A 19,283-nucleotide genomic window follows, 5' to 3' on the forward strand; every position below is an offset into this window, starting at 1 on the left:
AGTACACAGAACTGTTCAGTGTACAAACTGCCAAATGTACTTTATTTCTAACATTCTAACTGTGTAACTTGTCTCGAGAGTGAGTGAAGGTGGGAATGTCTAGGGTCTATGCAGGCAAGGCTCAGTATTCCTCACGCACCTCCCCTGGGTACTGGCAGGAAGAGGCCAGCTGAGCGCAGTGATGTTCCTCAGCAAGGGGCAGACTCAGCGTGGGCTGACTCATTAACAGCAGACACCCACACCGTCAGCAGTAGAGAGCGGTACGTCAGCTCATCTGCCCTTTTCCTTCTACCCATACATGGGCTAGACCGGCTATCTGTGAGAATCCACAGCAAACCTTACCTAGGATTCTATTTACTCAAAATAAAAATCCCCCCTAACAGGAAGAAGGCATTTCAACGGATTCTCAAAATACGGAAAAACATCTTCCCTCGCACAGTTTTCTCAGCTTGTGGGAAGAACTTTCATCCCTGTTTCTACAGCAACACTGAAGGCCAACTGTTTAGAACGGACACAATGTAAAAACTTTCCAATACCCAATCATTTCAAGATACTTTATTTTTAAAACAGGTCACGACACTAAGCTTTTGGCCCATTCTGCCACTGGACAAGCTACAAATGCTTGCTCAGCAGCTGGGTGCATTCTTTAGTAGCATGTCTGAAAAATGAATAAAAATGCATATAAAACAAATATTCAAATAGTTTCCATAGGAACACAGATAAGTGTGACCCCATCTCCTAGTCTTCCATATTGTTGCATCTGTGCCAATCCTACTCTTACAAAGCCATTTCAAAACTAGCAATAATTAAGTTAAATGGTCCCCCCGGATCCCTTAATTCAAGCTAAACTCGCAGTTAACAGCTACGAAAAGGGTATCTACACGTTAATGCTAGCTGAAGCACGGCTTGCTGGATGGCGTTTCATTCCACTTTCCCAAGCACAAGACACAGGCAGAGTGCCGACATCATGCTCCTCTACGTCACGGGAGAAGTCGTGGCGCCTGATTTGCTGCATGAGTGGCCTGGGAGACACAGAAGTGGCATATTCAAATGCTGAGTCACCCACAGCTGGGCAGCATCAAACGGGAATAACTTATTCACCGGGTGAGCTTACTTCCTTGGTCACTACGTCATTAGGAAGCAATTCAAGGTATTTCTCAGACAAGCATTTCAGGAAAACACAAATCCCGTGCCATAACCACAATAATCTAATCATGCAGAAATCCCTAAGCATTCGTGTTTAAAAGGTCATACCATGGGACCAATCTGAAAAGAAACACAAGTACGGGAGTATTTACTGGGGGAACTTCTCGTTTTTCTGTATTTTCCAAATTTTCTATAGCGCATATATTCTTAATATAGGAACAAAAACTATTTGGAAATGGCTTAATCCAACAGACAAGCACAAACACAAATCAAGAAGGTATTATGGCTACTAACCACGTTGGCCCGGACATCACGTAGTAGATAGTTGGCCTCTGGAACCCATTGAAAGTAGAAGCAGCAGCAACTGTGTAAGCACCCATGTTTTCAAACAGCATCCAATCACCCACATGCATTTCTGGCAGGTCACAGCGCTCAACGATCCGATCAAGGCCATCACACGTTGGCCCCCATATGCTAGATGAATAGTACTTCTCATCTGGCTTGGGTCTCTACGTTTAAAAGACACAGAGAGAAAGGTGCTACTTACGTTTGCTATGCCCAATCATCTTGTTTTAGACAAAACATTAGCTCGGAAGTTACCTTTTGCAGAAGAGGCTTGACATGTGCGTGATCATAAAGGATGCAATTAAATGACCCATATACTCCATCATTCACGTAGTACATAAAGGTCTGTTCACTTGATTCATCTTCATCTGGAAAGGCAGAGTAAGCCTAATCAGGACCTTTTGACAGCCACATTTCAGTTATATACGCAATGACCGTGCCCTTTATACATACCATCAGAGCCTGTCTGTTCCTTTAGCACAAGTTTCTTGGCGATGATATTAACGGCTAGAGTGAAAGCTGATGCAACGTAGTATCTGCCTGGCTCAGCTATGATTTTCACTCCAGAATCTGACGGAAAATACTTGTCCAATGCTGGATTGATTACACTGGTGATCTGTGAGAATGAGACACAACAGAGTCGTCATTCGTTATGGGGAAATTCCCACGGAGGAGAAAGATTACAGTGCTTTGTAACACAATGTAATAAAAAACAATTCAGAGAAACCATCAGCAGAAAGGTTTGTCATCAAGTAAAAAAAGCAAAATAAAGATCTCCCTAAAAGCCAGTCTGTATATCCTTGTACTTTTATTTTGACTCCCCTCCAGATACCCTTTCTATCCCTAGAGCAAGATGCTATGAGTATTAAATGAGTTGAGGTTGAGTCAATTCTGACTCATGGTGACTCCACGTGTGTCAGAGGGTTTTCACTGGCTTTTCAGAAGTAGACTGCCAGGCCTTTCCTCCAATTATCAAGAGATAGTACAAAACATACAGTGCATTTTTAGAGCAGTGTACAACATAGGAAGTAAACTCTAATGTAAACTATGGACTTCAGTTAATAACAACATATCCATATTAGTTCCACTGTTTAACAAATGTACCACAGGAATGCAAGATATTAACACTAGGGGAAACTGCAGGGGAAGATGGGAACTCCACGTACTCTCTGTACAATGTCTTTGTAAACCTAAAACTGCTCTAAGAAATAAAGTCTATTTAAAAATAGAAAAAAAAAAAAGTACAAAACAAATTTATTACCAAGTATTACCAAATACTTGCTCAAGTATTTTTATTCAGCAAATACACATCAAAAGGATAAAAAAATTTCTATCCTGCCTACCTCACATAATTTTTGAAGAACACATCTATTTTAAAAACTCAAGCACCACATATAATGGTTTAACTTCCGATGTGACTAGACATTAAAAAGTATTGTAAGGGAAGGAATTACAAATTGTTGCAAAGCACATTTGGGGTAATGACATACTAAAGTCAGTACGTTCTCTAGTATTTCTACAGGAAGCTAATTATAAACAAAGTATGAGTTAACATTTAAAAAAAAAAAAAAAACATTCTTACTGTAATCAGCTGGCACCCAAAATTTTGGAAAAATCAACTCATACATGTGTATAGCCCTTTTGATATTAGCTAAAATACTTAAGCTTTGAAATATATATTTTTTTTAACTGCTAAAACAGTTAATATTAGTTTTGTTATAAAGTACCTCTTCAAATTTAAGCTTCACATCCTCAGATCCAGGAAAGCCACCACCAATATCCAGCAGATACATGTTGAAACCAACCTCATCCTAGAGTTAAGAAAAGTAAGAAGTCAATCAAACAGCTAGATTTTAACAAGTAATAAAATATATATATGTAGCAGATAGACGGAAACTAGTTATCACCAGTCCGGCCCACCCCACTGCATTGAACTGGCCCTGGCACTTGAGGTTTACATATACTTACTCCCATGTCGAAGACACAGCGGGCATCAGAGATTGCTTGCACGAAGGTCTCAGGGTCGGTACAGCCACTTCCCACATGGAAGCTGGAGTAAAAGAAAGAAAATGGAAAACAAACTGATTCTATTTCTTAAATCACCCTTTACAGGGGGAGAAAATGTCTAAAATCCAACTGCCTAATTTCTTAAGCTGCTAATTACGCCACCCACAAGATCTCACCTGACACCGACGACGTCAATATTCAGCTCTTTAGCTCGTTCTAAAAGAAGCCTGCTGGTTTTGAGTGTGGCACCAAATTTAACACTCAGGCGACAGACTGCTTTGGAATCATCAGTGGCAATCCGCAAAACCAACCTGAAAGCAAGAAAAGTACAAAAGACTGAGGACAACACATCACTTACGCTTACCTAAAGAGCGCCCCTTCTTAAATATCGGCTCAGCTACTCTGGTTTGAGTCTAATATGGTTCTACTAGTCAATAAAAAAACAAAACCAAGCCCACTGCTGAGTCAATTCTGACTTATAGCGACCCTATAGAACAGAGCAGAACTGCACCATGGGGCTTTTTGAAGGAGTGGCTGGTGGATTCGAACTGCCAACCTTTTGGTTACCAGCTGAGCTCTTAACCACCGTACCACCAGGGCTCCTATCAATCAAAGAGGATTTAAGTTATTTTCTACTCTGTCTCTAACCCACTACACACAGATGACTACAGAAACTAAATAATTGAAAATTTGAGCATGGGCCGAATATATACCTCCCACACCCCACCTTCCTTCAAACGGAGGAAGAACTCACTTTGCCTTTGGATGTGCCCTGGCAACTTTCATCAGCTCCACCTCGCTATCAAAAGTCATCATCTGAACTCCATTACTGGCAGCATACTTAATTTGAGATACTTGTTTACAAGGATTTGCGTAGATTATCCTCTCTGGAGGCACACCGAGACTCTGCACCAACTGTATTTCAGTCTGAAAAAAAAGTGTGGCATCACACTATTCATATGTAGCTAATGCACGGAATCAGTAAACAGAACACGAGAAGCTGTCACTTCCCCATTAGCACCTACTGTCCTAGACCTAGAACTATGATCTGCTTTGGGGAAACGGGGTCATCTGATACATTCACTTCCAAATCCTGCTGCTTCTGCTTACCTTGCTAGCACAGTCAAATCCTGTCCCAATGGCAGCCAGGGTCTTCACTATGGCTCTGCTGTCATTACATTTGACTGCATAAAAGGGGGTGACACGAGGGAGAGCTTTTAACCACCTCAGGTGTTTCTTCAGGATGTCTCCAAGGTCCGCAACATAGAAGGCATCTTTATCATCCTAAAATAAAAGCGGTTACAGGTTTACTCTTTGGAACTCTTATAAGTAACCATTTCCCTTCCAAGACGCCAAATTAAAATGCCGCCTCCCTTCTGAGGCCCCATCACTCTCAGTGAATACCACTCTTTGAGTCTAGTCACTGATGTGTGTATCACTGTTATTACTGGGCAATCCACAGCCAATTACTTTCTAAAGTCCCTAACGAGACATGAACGCTCCATTACATTTCTTCAAGACCTCACTGAAGTTTCCCATTCTTCTGCCCGATGCCCACACAGCTGCACTGCCAGCAGCGTCCTAACGTACTTACCGAAGAAGAAACTTCATTAATTTTTTGGTCCAGAATGTCCTTGGCAGTAAAACCTTCATCAAGGAAATGGCAGTCAAACTCTTCATTACTGAAGTTGTTCATGGTGTCTGGATGTCCTCTGAAACACAAAAAAACCGCTTAGCAATGTGATTTTTAAAAAGATCAACCTGCGACAAAAGTGTAAATTGAATACTTACATGGAAAACTGTAAGAGAGATTTTAAACAAACTATTTCCAGCTTTTCACAAAGGCAATTCTCCAGGAATTCCACGTTCCACTGATTAATAACCTTGTACCCTTGGTCCAGCAGTGGGAACGTTCTGCTACAACAGAAACACACAGAATTTGCTGTCTACCTTAGGAACACATCACACGTTCGGGAACATCAGGACCAGGCACTGACTGCACACGCACACAGTAGGTAAGGCACCCAAAGTCAGTCAGTCAGTCAGTCACTGTCTTGGGAATCCAAATTACTCTTAGGTGTAACTCACATGACTCCATCTACCTCCGCAGTATCCAATGATGCCATGGATTCAAAATTTTAGGATTTTCCAAAACAGCACACCAAAATTCCATAGCTAGCACTATACATCTCAAGATAAGTATTTCAAAGATTCATGCCGAAACAGTATAGCATGAGGTCTCATAAGTTTATCTGCACTCAGTGCGTTGATATGGGGGGAAAAAAGGCTTTATAACGGTCAGCCTGCTTTACTTCCTGGAACAGTTTCAGCTCTTAGAAACTTAAAATGGCACTACAGCCACTATCAAAAAAGTTACCATATGAACATCCTGCCATTTCCGACTTTGGCTAAATCTTATACAAAGTAATTCTCAGTGACTAAAAGGCATCACAGAAATGTCTTGCGCATGCTAACATTTTGTATTACAGTTGCCGTATCCGATCAGAAATCAGCATCCTCGAACTGGTGCAGCTGACCAAATTAGTAGCTGTGGCAACCTGAACTGTCCTTACAGGCAGTCTAGTATTTGCTTAGCTATGAACGATAATCCTGCAGGAGTAATTTTTGACCAACTTTATGGGTTACGAAAATAAGCAAAAATGGTAAAAGTCACTGTTCTTGGCCTTTGTGAAACGTGACATTGGTGTTTAACAGTTATTTAATATTGTATTGTGTTTTACGTCAAAATTTTCAGAGCAAATTAGTTTTCCATTCAGCAAATTGTAAAGTGTTCTGTGACATTGGTTGAAATCCCTATAATGTCTGCATTTCCCCCGTCTCCTTTCATCTGGTTTTCCTACCCCTTTCTAACTTCTCATTTTTACTTCTGGGCAAATGTTGCCCTTTTGGTCTCGTATAATTGTCTGTTGTACAGAGCACATTCTTTTCAGGTGTTACCGTTAAAATTTTATAGGCCTGTCTTATTGCTTGGCTGAAAGGTAGTTTCTGGGAATGGCTGCTATCCCAAGCCAGAGGGGTGTCTTAGGGCCACAGTCTTGAGGGTTCCTCCAGCCTCTATCAGGCCCGTAAATCTGGTCTTTTTTATGATCTTGATTTTTTGTTCTACATTTTTCTCTCGCTCTGTCTGGGACCCTCTACTGTGATCTGGTTGGAGCAGACATATTAAGTTACTTTTAAATGATTGGTTTTAACCTATTTAAATTCTGCCAGGTAGGGTTTCTTTTTTTCCACTGTGCAGCCCGCTTCAGTGCCTGCAGCCTATGGGAAAGGAGGCCAGGCAATGGTTCAGGGCTACAGTTTGCTCTGGCATGGGACACTATGAGAGGCCCATGGTGACGGGCCTGCCATAAATCCAAACCCATGCGCGGCAGAACCTGTTTGAAGACCGAATCTAACGTGACTTTTGGGCACTGTCACCCTCATAAGTTGCTTAAAGCACCCCTAGGGGAAAGTGCGAGACTAATGCCAGCAAACCTATATTTTTGTCTATGTAACATTTACAACTGGCTAATAAACAGTCTCAAATGGTGACAGATTAGGTTATTTAGAATCTTGTTAAATATCTTTAAAGCAACTTTCAGGTTTAAACTTGGAAAGTTTTTCCTTTCTTTGAAACGCAGCATTAAGCATTTTGCTTTACTATCTATTTAAACAAAAACTTGTGATACAAAGAAATTTCACCTAAGAACATCTTTTCTGTAACAAAGTTCAGCTGAAAGAGACATGAATGAATTCAAACAGAAACGTTCACAAACCAATTAAATGATGCTCAGTACGAGGTCTGAACCAAAAAGTCAGCATATTCTTTGTCCTCCCCAGACATTTTTGAGATTCTACTACCAAAACTCGCACTGATTATTTAAGATTCTAGAACACAATCGGTCTTTTTTGAAAATCTTGGGGCTGCCTTCCATGCGCATGTCTGTTTGCCTGAATAGGATTTGAATATTCTCGGCTCTCCTTAAATCACAAAATCACTCAAAGATCCCTTAAGCACAAGTACGTAAGGACCGGCTGAGTATTATCAAAGTTACCACAAGGCTACCTTACCTCTAGCTACTCCCACGGGCTGCTACACAGGGGTCAGAGAAATGAGAACTAGGATTTTTAGGAAGCGCAGGGAAGCAGGCTTATAAAAATGAACATTAGGGGTGACAGTCTCAGACCACAGTCTGGAGATCTCGAAAGGCTCGCTCCACACCTCCCCTGCACCTGCTGCCGAGCGCGCCACAAGGGCTTTCAAAAAAAACACACAAAAAAAATGCGGTTGAAGGAACCAACGGGCCTTCTCAGGGCTTCCGGTAGGGCTGACGTCATTTGGGAATAAATGTAAAACAGATAATGGACTAGATCTCCACCAGGCCCTGACTGTCTTAGGGCCGGAGGAACGGAAGGTAGGGCCGGGGCTGCGTCACCGGGAGGCGGCCGCCGTGGGGCCCAGGCAGCGCCCCGACCGAACAGCAGAGAGCCGAAGCCGGGAGGGGAAGCGGCTTACCAAGGTCGCGGGGCTCCGGCCGGCCGCGCACTCCCCCACCGCGGCGGGCTCGGCGACCACGTGTGCTCCGGCCGGGCCCCGGCCCCTCTCCTACCAACGGCGGGCACCGGTCTCGGAGGTGCAGCGGGAGCCGGCGGGTCCTCCCGGCTGGGGGCCCCGGCCACCGGAAGCCCGGCAGGCCGGCCGCCCAGGGACACGTGGCCTGTCCCTCCCCCAGCGGCCCCCGACCCCTCTCACCTTAGAGCGCATGGGCGCCGCGGGCGGGCCCCATAGAGATGCCGCAGAGGGGACGCGGAAGAGCGGCTCGGCTGCTCCGGCGCTGTCCCCGCCGCCTCCGCCGCGCCCAGTCAGCCGCCCGCCCGCCCGCCCGCCTCGCTGCCTCCCGCCGGAGGACCGCCGGCCCGAGGTGGCGCTGGAGCTGCTGGCTGAGGGGCGGCCGGCGGCGGAGGCTGCAGGGACTGACAAAGCCCGATGCCGCCGCCACGCCGCTACTTATAGCGCCGGGCGTGTCGTCATGGAGACGCACCAGCTCAAACCAGCCGCGATCGGTTCCGTCCGGGGGTCTTCCGAGGGAGGGGCAGAGGGAGGGAGCGGGGGGCGCGGACAGTGGAACGTCAGCGCATTCGAACGCCGCCCGCCCCGCGCGTGCTGGCCCGGCCGCCTGGCACCGCCTCTCCCCGCCTCACGCCGCGCCGGCCCCCGCCCCACCCGGCCCTGGAGCCTGTCCGCGCACGCGCGCGCCCCGCGGCGCCGCAGGCGCTGGAGCTTCGGCTGCCGCTCCCTGCAGCGCGGGGGCGCAGCCCCGCCCGAGCCCTGGGCGGAAAGGCCTTCGCCGCCCGATTTCGTTCCCGCGCATGCGGCACTGGCTTTCCTCTGGCGGGGAAGCACCTCGTGCCCTTCGGCAGAAGCAGGCATCTGTGGCGGTGAGGGGAGGCCCAGTGCACCGGACCGCGGGCTGCGCGCTGGCCACGTGGACCCACCCTGCGGACTTGAGTCCCATCTGTCAGCGCATCTGTTCATACGGAAGTGACCTGAACATTATTCTGCTTCACCCCGCGCGTACCGAGAAGGGAACAGAGACTCAGAGGAAAGGGACTTGCCAAGAGCCACCCAGCAAGTTAGCGGCAGGGCTGGCAGGCCGCCCCCCCCCACCACCACTGCAGGAAACCCTGCCTTTATGTTGTCTAAGTAGACGGCCGATAGCAATAGGTAAACGAGAATATGTCCTACTTAGTAAAACAAGGCAGAGACTCTCGTTTAGGGCCGTTAGGGGGAAAGAGGTCAGGATCTGTAAAACCATCAAGCCGGTTCCCTGCCCTTTATTGTATTGGCTGGAGCTCATCAATAATAGAAATCTTTCAGCACAAGCTACAACTGGCACGCTTTGAGAGGGAGTTACGTCAATTCCAACTCACCCACAATGCTTAAGCAGTGCATGCATTTGGCAAGAGCCACGGAAGAAATGAGGAACCCTCAAGAGCGCGCAGTGAATGACTGCGGAGGACTGCACCACTATGGGGACCCCGACTCGGGACCCACCCCAGACAGCAGCCCCAGGCAGGGACTAGGCTTCAGGGAACTTGAGGCACTCGTGTTTTAATTTCATTTTTACTACTCATTGCCTTGAAGCCAAAACCCAATAGATAGAATGATGTCCCACCCTCGGGTGTGGTTTGTGACAGAGCTGCTGGTGAGGACTCAAGGTAAAACTGGGCCTGGCCATGCAGGGGGATCCCGGAGGAACTTGGGGCTCTAGTCCAGCCCTGCCTCCAACCTGCTCTGTGATCTTAGGCTAGTCACCTCCCTTTGCAGGGTCTTGTTTTCCTTATCTGTAAAGCCAAAGGGCCTGACTAGATGACCCAAAGATCTTTACGGCTACAAAACCATTCAGAATTTTGTAAAACTTCCTGAAGGGTAAGAGCCCAGTGAAATGTGAGACTGAGAAGTTTTCGAGGGCAGTGATTGACTGAATTGTACATCTTTGTACATACACACCACCCCGTTCCTGCTACCTCACTTCCAGCCGTGGGGCATAGTCAGTGAATACTTATTGAATGAATGCATGAATGAACGAATGATCTAGCATACATGGCTTCTTGGTTATACAGAAAGGAGAACAGGGAAAACTGTAGCAGGAAGCAGAAGTGGGGTTTCATATGTAAAAGCAGATAATGGGCAACACTCCTTTTTTTCTCTTGGGCACCTTGATCAATTTCATTTTTTAACTAGCCCTTGAGCTACCACAGAGTGCTAAGTCCCAGGACTAGGGGTACAGAGAGGGGACTTATCTCCACACAAGCATCAGTCTCCCTCAGGAGATGACAGTAATAAAGGGAAACCCATCAGAGAACATTATAGCCTCAAGCACTAAATGGAGTATCTTTGATTGCTTCATGGTGAACCCTCTGGTGATGAGGTGTTTGTCTCCCTCTCTTTGAAGAAACATTTTGTCCCAACGACACAGAGTTTCTTCACATTCCGGAAGTCCCCCGTGCTCAGGGCAGAGCTCACATGGGGAGCACTGCCCACATTGCCCAGCGATCTGCAGCATGTCAGTCAGCCATTCCAAGGCAAACACTGCACTTGCTATGTGGCCTCCTCCCGGCTGAGGGGACCAGATGCCTGGGTGTGTGGGGTCCCAGTAACAGCCAGAGATGGAGAAAAGGATAAGCCAGTCAGCCCGTGCTTGCTGCTCTGTGACCTTGGCCACCTCCCTGACGCTCTGTAAGACTCCATTCCTTCTCCTGTAAGGGGGAGAGTTTGGGTGAGATCCAAAGTCCCCTTTAGCTCAGTTCTGTGATTGTTTTAGATTTTAGAAACATTAACTGGAATGTAGAAGCAAGTTCTTGGTTCAAGATGCCAGGTGGTCTGTCCCTCAGCCGCATACATGCCCCCACTCACACCTCTGTCCCTCACATACCCTGGTGTCTCTCCCACCAACCAGCCCATTTTATACGCACAAACTCATGCCCACATGCTGGGATTTCTCTGGCACAATGATACCTTGCCCAGAAAGCCCACCTGACCCAGATAGGAAAGCAAGGGAAGGAGGCAGTGCTGCTTCCTCTGAGAGAATGCTGGTCCTGCCAGCTGCCAGCAACCTTTCTTTGAGAGGCCTTTGATAGTGGTTCTGGGAGTCAACAGGGCCTGAGTCACAAAACCTGATTGCTAAGCTGGACTGAAAAAGAAGAATTGGGAGTGACTCAACCTGGCCTTATTCAGATGCCAGTTGCCACAGAGTTGATTCCAACTCACGGTGACCCCATGTGTGTCAGAGTAGAACTGTGCTCTATAGGGTTGTCATGACTGTGACCTTTCAGAAGCAGATCACCAGGCCTTTGTTCTGAGGTGCTGCTGGGTGGGTTCAGACCATCACCTTTACATTAGTAGCCCAGTACTTAGCTGTTTGTGCCACCCAAGGCTTGCTATTCAGATACATGGGTTTTTTTTTTTTTTTTTAATCTTTCCTCGTATTTTTCAGTGGGCTTTATCATTTTCCTTCAAAGTATTTCCCTTAGAGAAGAGCAACAGATCATTTTAAAGCATGTAATACCAAACACCTACAAATTACCTTCGTGTAGAGATGAGATTTTGGTGTTTGGTGCAGAAGCAAAAAAGGAAGTGAACAAAAACATCAAAAGCCCCACTGGACATGCTAACAAGATCTGTGCACTTGGTAGTTTCACCTAAGCTCTGAGACCGCCTCCAATTTTCTTAGCGAACCTCAGTACGTAGCTCATTATGAAACCTTGAGCATCCTTTCTCCTTTCTGGGTCTCAGGTTCTTTGTGTAAAAATGAAATAGTTGGACTGGATGAAAACTCAGACCTTTGAACTCTGATGGTCTTAGAATCTGACCTCTTTTGCAAATGAGGCTCTGTGTAAATCCAGATTTTCTGAACCAAAAATGAAGACATGTCTGATGAAGGAGGTTTTTTTTTTTAATTGTTAACTTATTTACATAAAAGGGTTTATAAAGATCTAACTATACAATGTAAAGACTCACCTTTATTGGAAAGAATTAAATAATGTAAAAGACAAGCATCAGCAAGCACTGTGTATCCATTTACACAATATTTGAATATTCATATTGACAGCTTCCTAGAAAGTGGGTTTGCACTGTCTACATACACAAGGTCATATTCTGCTGTACCAAATTTCTTCCCAGGAGCACAGTAAGAGTTGACTGTGGAGCAAGGTCCATTAGATCCAGTCACATGAGGACCTTGGGAGTCTGGGATCTGCTGACCAGCCATAAGACACTCTGGTCTTATGTGTATGTTTAACTAAAAAGAGTGTTCCATAGCTCAATCACTCACCAGTACTCTAGCCTTGCCTTTGAATTGTTTGTAGGTGTTTCCAAAAAAAAAAAAAAATCCAATCCACCTCCAAGGCTGAAAGCGTGCCATCTTTGCAGGTAATTCAAATGTGCCTGAGGCCTTGAAAGCAACTTCCAGAGAGGCCCTACTTAGGCTCTCTGAGCAATGGTGACATCATCAGAGAAGTGGAGCATCTCCAAAAGTATCTGTAGGAAGCAGAAGACACCCATGGGTAAGTGGAAGTCCCAGGATGTTTGTTTTATAAAGCGTTGTTGCATCACGGCCCCATCTTGCTCCAGCCTTGGCGTGGCTCACTGGGAAGTTGCAGGGACAAGGCCCATCTGGAAAAGTCTGAGTCAGAGGCTCCCAGAGCCCAGCAGAGCCCTCTGGCAGGTCAGTGGCTGCACAGTACCTCGCAGAGAATTTCTCAGAAGTGGTGTCTGGCCAGAGACTGAGAAAAAAAAAAAAAATAATAATTTTGGCCACAAATTGATTTTTAGCAACGCCTTGTTTCCCCTAGCCCTCTAATTCTGACGTCAGACTTATAGTAAATGTGCACTGAGCTAATTAACATTCAGATGTGCTACATCACACGTGGGCCAATAACAGGATGGAATGTTTGAGATCTAATCACTTTACTCCTTTATATGAAACCCTCTAAGGGTCAGTGAAGAAGAGGAAGACCCTCAATGAGATGGATTGACACAGTGGCTGCAGCAATGGGCTCAAGCATAACAACGATTGTAAGGATGGCTCAGGACTGGGCAGTGTTTTGTTCTGTTGTATATATGGTCACTATGAGTTAGAACCGACTCGATGGCACCTAGCAACAACAACAACAGTGATTGCCCTTGGTCTACAGGGTAAAGTGCAAACTCCTTAGGCTGGCACCCAGGACCCTCCGAGGCCTGCCCTGCTCACCATCCCAGCCATGTCTCCTGCCATGCCGGCCCTCCTAAACCACTTGTTGTTCTCCAGTCCCTCCTTTGTGAATGCTGTTTCCTCTGCCCGGAACACCCTGCCCTAATGCCATCATAGCATGAGTCACACATCATGGCCATCCTTTGTTTCTATGCCTGTCCCTTCCCCGCCCCTTCTCTCCCCTCTCCTCCCTCAGCTGTTCTCCCCTCCCTCATCTCTGTGCCCCTTCTAATGAGCTCTTTGAGGTCAAGAGCAAGACTTACTTATCTTCATGTGTTCAGTTTCTGGCCCAGTGCCTGGCACACAAAAGTTACTCAATATTGTTGAATTGAAATGGGCTGTCCTGAAAGGTTTGTGATTTGTGATGGCATACAACAACAACAACAATGTATGAGTGATTAGCTTGTGGGAATTTTTCGCCATGTGTTATCTAAAATTAGAGGGACAAAAGATTCGGAATATTCTTCCTTTGGTCATTTATTCATTCAATACGTGTCTATTATGGACCTCCTATGTGCAAACGATGTGATGGGTAAGGGAAGACCCTCTATGGCCACGGCTATGTGCTGTGGGCTCTTGGGGACCAGCTGGGAACTGATAGAGGCCAGAGGAAGCCTAACCTTTTACCAATGCTTTAAAAAAAAAAAACAAAAACTGGCTCTTCTGTTTTATTTTCGCTTAAGCTCCTTGTGACTTCCTCTGACCCAACAAGCCACAGCACCTCTGCTGGGTTTTGCCACTGCCCCATTTTTGCTAGTGCCTCACCCTAGTGGGGCCCCACCTCTGGGAAGCCCCAGAGCCTGCAAGATTTCTTCCTCTCGTGACAGAGAACAGTATGTGGAGGGCCCTTGCATAACTGAGGCCTTCTGGAAAGTTTGTGCCCTGTGCCCTGGGGGTGGTGTGAGCACTACAAGCCTGCCAAGTCACAACTCAAGACCATCAGAAGGGCGTATGGCATCACACTGGTAATGGCTTGCTAAGGAATGAGCCATAGGGTGCCCCCTCACCACAAGGCAACTTTGTGTCTTGGATCTGACTTTGGGTGGGGCCCCTCTGGAGGGAATTCTATAGCCTGTTCCACCGTTGTACTTTGAAAGCAGATAACTTGTATTCTAGATTTCACAGACCCATAGATGAAGAGCAGTTTTGCCCCAGAATAGAATATCCCTAAAATCTCACTCATATTTGATTTTAGATGCTTCAGAAGATGAGATTTTTGGACTTGCAATCTGATTTAAGATTTCTGCGATGATGCGATGGGGTAAACGTGTTTTGCATGTGGCAGTGACACGATTTTTTAAGGGTCAAAGGGTAGAATGTTATGGATTGAATTGTGTCCCCCCAAATATGTGTGGTCCTCCCTAACCGCTATACCTGTGGTGATAATACCACTTGGGAATGGACTGTCTTTGTTTTGTTAACGAGACAGGATTAGTGTAGGGTGTACCTTGAGTCAATCTCTTTTGGGATATAGAAAAGATTAAACAAAGGAACAGAGCAGAGCAGAGTAAAAATGGGGAAAGAGAGATGCCAAGCCACAGAAGATCATTCAGGAGCACAAGGTCAAAAGAGACAAAGACCCTCCTTCAGAGCCAACAGAGAGAGAAAGCCTTCCCCTAGAAAGGGCACCCTGAATTCAGACTTCTAGCTTCCTAAAATTTGAGAAAATAAATTTCTGTTTGTTGAAGCCATCCACTTGTGGTATTTCTATTATTAAAAAAAACTAAAACCAAACCCAGTGCCGTAGAGTCGATTCCGACTCATAGCGACCCTATATGACAGAGTAGAACTGCCCTGTACAGTTTCCAAGGAGCGCCTGGCAGATTCAAACTGCTGACCCTTTGGTTAGCAGCCGTAGCACTTAACCACTATGCCACCCGGGTTTCCATTTCTGTTATAGCAGCACTAAATAACTAAGACACTTTCCAAAAACTCGTTAAAGTGTTCTTTTTTCCCGTTTCCAAAAACTCGTTAAAGTGTTCTTTTTCAAGAGTTTTGGCAAGCGCGGTGTTAAATTTCACAATGGCCTAAGTAACAAGGAAAATCAGTCACCTCAAATAACAAAGAAGTCTCAAGGAAGGGAGGCCCCAGTTCCATTCATTCGAAGTCTCAAGAGCAACACCAGGAACCCATGTTTTTTCTGTTGTTCTACTCTTCTGTGTTCAGGATGTCAGCTAGCTGCCTTCATGGTTCCAAGATGGCCGCCCCAGTTCTAGGCACCATATACAGATAAAACAAAGGCTTGTGGAAAGAAAGGAAGGATATTTCTTCCTCAATGTCTCTTTTTATCTGGGAAGTAACTTTTGCTAGCCAACTTCCTTTCCTGTCTCACAGGCAGAAGGTAACACATACCCTTGCCTTTACCAGTCCCTAGGAAGGGGAGTAGGACTTCCAGATTGACTAAAACCGATTGTGATCTACCCCCTTGCATGGGGAACGCCCATGAATATCATACCACCTGGCAGATGCCATCTAAACAAAACTAGCGTTCAACTGCTAGGAAGAAAGGAGGAGAAAGGTGTGGGATAAGCGATTTGAGCCTGAACCTCAACCTTGGATTTCTCCAGAACTTCCAAGATTGTTATGAAGATAAGAGATGGCGTATATGCAGGAAGCTGGCTCAATAAAAGTTAATGTAATGCTTATAATGTTGTGATCCACATAGCTCAGTCCCTGAGTAGCCTTGCATTTAAGGACAGTCCAAGTAGAAATTCTGATCTTTTGTAAACATTAAGGGGGAGTGTCCTAGGTTCCCAGGGCTGCTGTGATAAAATATCAGAAAGTCGTTGACTTTAAAGAACAGAATAGTCACAGGTCTGGAGGCTGGAAGTCCAAATCAGGTCATCCGCTCAAGGGGAGGGTCCTTCCTTGTTCGTAGCCCCAGGCGTTCCTTGGCATTCCTTGGCTTGTAGACGGTTCCTCACAGGGCCTTTTCTCTGTATGTGTTTCTCCGCATCCGTTTTCTGTTTTTGTGACACCACTCAGAAGGGATTAGATTTAGTGCCGACCCTACTCTGGTGTGACCTCATTAATATAATGAAAGAGAAACCATATTTCCAAACAAGGTCACATTTACAGGTACAGGGGTTAGGAGTTCAACAGATCATTTGGGGGACACAATTCAATCTACAACAGGGGGTTTCTCGGTGTATCATTAAAAGTCCTCTACTCCCTCAGCCCCTAATAACTGAAGCTCTTGGGAGCAGTTCACTCTCATCCCTAGAAGATCTTTCTCCCCCTTCACAGCAGTCTGTCCCACCTGTGATCCCTTGATTGCTTTCCCCTCCCAAGCCACACTGTCCCACAGACCACTCTGCCCTCTTTACATAGCTCCTGGGAGCAGGTGCTCTTCCATTCTGACTGCTTTTCTTGTACCAGAGGATGGGACAGGGGAGAGGCTAAGTAGGCAAAGCTTTAATGGAGGAAGGGGAAATGGTGGGTCTTGGGGTGACAAAGTAGTTGAAAAAGTCATTCTGTGGATCTGTTAGATAGGGGTTTATTTTGAAGACTTCGAAGTTCACAATTTCAGGGTCTGAAGAAATGTTTTCACCTGTAGTCCAGAAAGGTAGCTCCTTCATGGTTATTTGTAAACCTCTTCAAAATTCAGCAGACACCCTATACATCAAAGGTCTCCTCTCAGTGGCTGCCTCTCCCTTGGCCACACCCCAGAATGCTGTCTGGGTTGGGACTGCCTGACAGACCTGTGATAGGCCAGGGTCTGGAGCAGATAATTCCAGTGCTGAGGTGTGGAGACACTCAGTGTCAACCATCGGATCTTCCCAGCTCAGGCCCCAGACTTCGTGAAGCAGAAGACAATCCTCAGCCCACGATTCTGTAGCATAATGAATGGTTGCTTTACCCCCACTAAGTTTCAGGGTCATTTGTTACTGAAAGAAAAAGTTTCAATAGTCTTATAAAGGCATTGTCAGCCTGGGGCCCTCAGACTTCCGCAAGCGATTCTTTCTAGAAGACCCCAGTTTTGGAGTCCAAGACACCAGCTGAGTCATTTTAGGCAAGTTCTTTATTTTTCCTGATCTCAGTTTCTTCAACTCTAAATGGGGAAAACAATAGAATCCCTGTTATAGGGTTGCCATGGGGATGAAGTGAGATGATTTAGGCACAGCATCAGCGGGGTAACCACTGTATTTGACACCTGAAACAGATCGTTGTCAACACTCCCTCCTTTACAAGACAATCTTTTTCTGTGGTAATGTGTGTAATCATCAATGACAGCTATAATTTTCTTGACTTGTTCTTTAGGCTTAAACCCAAGAATGGTTTTAAAGAAGAAATTTTTCTGTTAAATATATTATTCAAATTAAGTTACATATTTCATGCATGAACTAAAAATGTCACACTTTGCACTTTAGCACTTAGTTTCACTGTTTAAATTTGAAACGCAAATAAAAGCTCCAAGGGACTATATAGAATGACAACACTGAAAAAAATGCAGCTCCGTTCCTTTTTTTTTTTTCCTACAATCATTATGCTATCATTTATCTCACATCTACCACAAGGGTTGGTGACATGGGCTGTACCTGGACTAAGCTCAAAGGCAGGGTGACCAACTCTTTGTCCAGGACTGAGGAGGTTCCCCCGTAGCAAGACTTTTAGTGCTTAAACCAGAAAAGTCCCAGGCAAACTGGGAGAGGTTGGTGAGCCGTCCAAAGTATTGCAGACCATTAGAAACTTACATACATAACCAAGGCTGTGTGGGTCAGGGGCCAACTGTAGGACTGGGAGTTTTCTGGATTAATTTCTGTGCAGAATACAGTGTTTATAAAAGGCAAGGAACGAGAATGTGAAGTTTACAGCTATATTGTTAAAATTCAATTGTAACCACAGCCATTGTTTAGAACAAAGAGCTTTTTCAGGGAGGAGAATTTTATCAGTACAATTTTTAGAATCGATGGGCATGGTGACAATAACAAGCAGAGCAACTTTTAGTCAGTCTTATTATAATTTCTAAATTGTTTACAGACAATGTTGTTAGGTGCCATCGAGTCAGTTCCGACCCATAGCAACCTCATGTACAACAGAACTAAACACTGCCCAGGCTTGCACCGTCCTCACAACTGTTGCTGTGTTTGAGCCCATTGTTGCAGCCACTGTGTCAATCCATCTCATAAAGGCTCTTCTTTTTCCCTGACTCCCTCTCTACTTTACCAAGCATGATGTCCTTCTCCAGGAACTGATCCCTCCTGGTAACATGTCCAAAGTATGTGAAATGAAGTCTCGCCATCCTTGCTTCCAAGGAGCACTCTGGCTGTACATCTTCCAAGATGGAATATTCTTCACCAACACCATAATTCAAAGGCATCATTCTTCTTCAGTCTCCCTCTTTCATTGTCCAGCTTTCGCATGCATATGAGGCGATTGAAAATATCATGGCTGGGTCAGGCACACCTTAGTCCTTAAAGTGACGTCTTTGCTTTTCTATACTTTAAAGATCTTTTACAGCAGATTTGCCCAATGCAGTATGTTGTTTGATTTCTTGACTGCTGCTTCCACGGGTGTTGATTGTGGATTCAGGTAAAATGAAATCGTTGACAACTTCAATCTTTCCTTCCTTTGTCTTGATGTTGTTTATTGGTGCAATTATGAGGATTTGTGTTTTCTTTATGTTGAGGTGTAATCCATACTGAAGGCTGCAATCTTTGATCTTTATCCCTAGGTACTTCAAGTCCTCATGACTTTCAGCAAGGAATGTTGTGTCATCTGCATATCTCAGGTTGTTAAAGAGTCTTCCACCAATCCTGATGCCACATTCTTCTTTTAATCCAGTTTCTCAGGTTATTAGATAAGTATACAGATTGAATAAGTGTTGTGAAAGGATACAACCCTGACACACATCATTCCTAATTTTAAACCACACAGTATCCCCCTTGTTCTGTTTCAACGACTGTCTCTTGATTTCTCATGAGCACAATTAAGTGTTCTGGAATTCCCACTCTTTGAACTATTATCCATAATTTGTTATGTTCCACATAGTCGAATGCAGAGTCAATAAAACGCAGGTAAATAGCTTTC

The 19,283-nt window shown here is 45.3% G+C and overlaps 1 protein-coding gene and 1 non-coding gene across 7 annotated transcripts; both read right to left on the minus strand.

The window, feature by feature from the left end:
• Positions 1-540: 540 nt before the first annotated feature.
• ODC1 (ornithine decarboxylase 1) lies at positions 541-8,687 on the minus strand. Of its 6 annotated transcripts, none has more exons than XM_049904017.1 (12): positions 8,252-8,686; positions 5,290-5,412; positions 5,093-5,210; positions 4,609-4,782; positions 4,253-4,425; positions 3,675-3,809; positions 3,460-3,541; positions 3,219-3,302; positions 1,945-2,107; positions 1,747-1,859; positions 1,441-1,655; positions 541-1,022 (listed from the first exon to the last, which is right to left on the minus strand). In XM_049904017.1, exons 3-12 carry the CDS (start codon positions 5,192-5,194, stop codon positions 878-880), a joined length of 1,386 nt encoding a protein of 461 aa, XP_049759974.1. In that variant the 5' UTR covers positions 5,195-5,210; positions 5,290-5,412; positions 8,252-8,686; the 3' UTR covers positions 541-877. The 6 variants fall into 6 exon arrangements, with proteins under 6 accessions (XP_049759974.1, XP_049759972.1, XP_049759976.1 ...); XM_049904015.1 differs by having other exon boundaries at positions 5,290-5,415; XM_049904019.1 differs by lacking the exon at positions 8,252-8,686 and adding an exon at positions 8,015-8,243.
• LOC126087621 (small nucleolar RNA SNORA42/SNORA80 family) lies at positions 6,748-6,883 on the minus strand. Its single transcript, XR_007519801.1, has one exon. It is a non-coding gene; the product is annotated as a small nucleolar RNA SNORA42/SNORA80 family (small nucleolar RNA).
• Positions 8,688-19,283: the final 10,596 nt, after the last annotated feature.

This window comes from Elephas maximus, chromosome 12 (assembly GCF_024166365.1).
Source record: "Elephas maximus indicus isolate mEleMax1 chromosome 12, mEleMax1 primary haplotype, whole genome shotgun sequence".
Lineage (NCBI taxonomy): Eukaryota > Metazoa > Chordata > Mammalia > Proboscidea > Elephantidae > Elephas > Elephas maximus.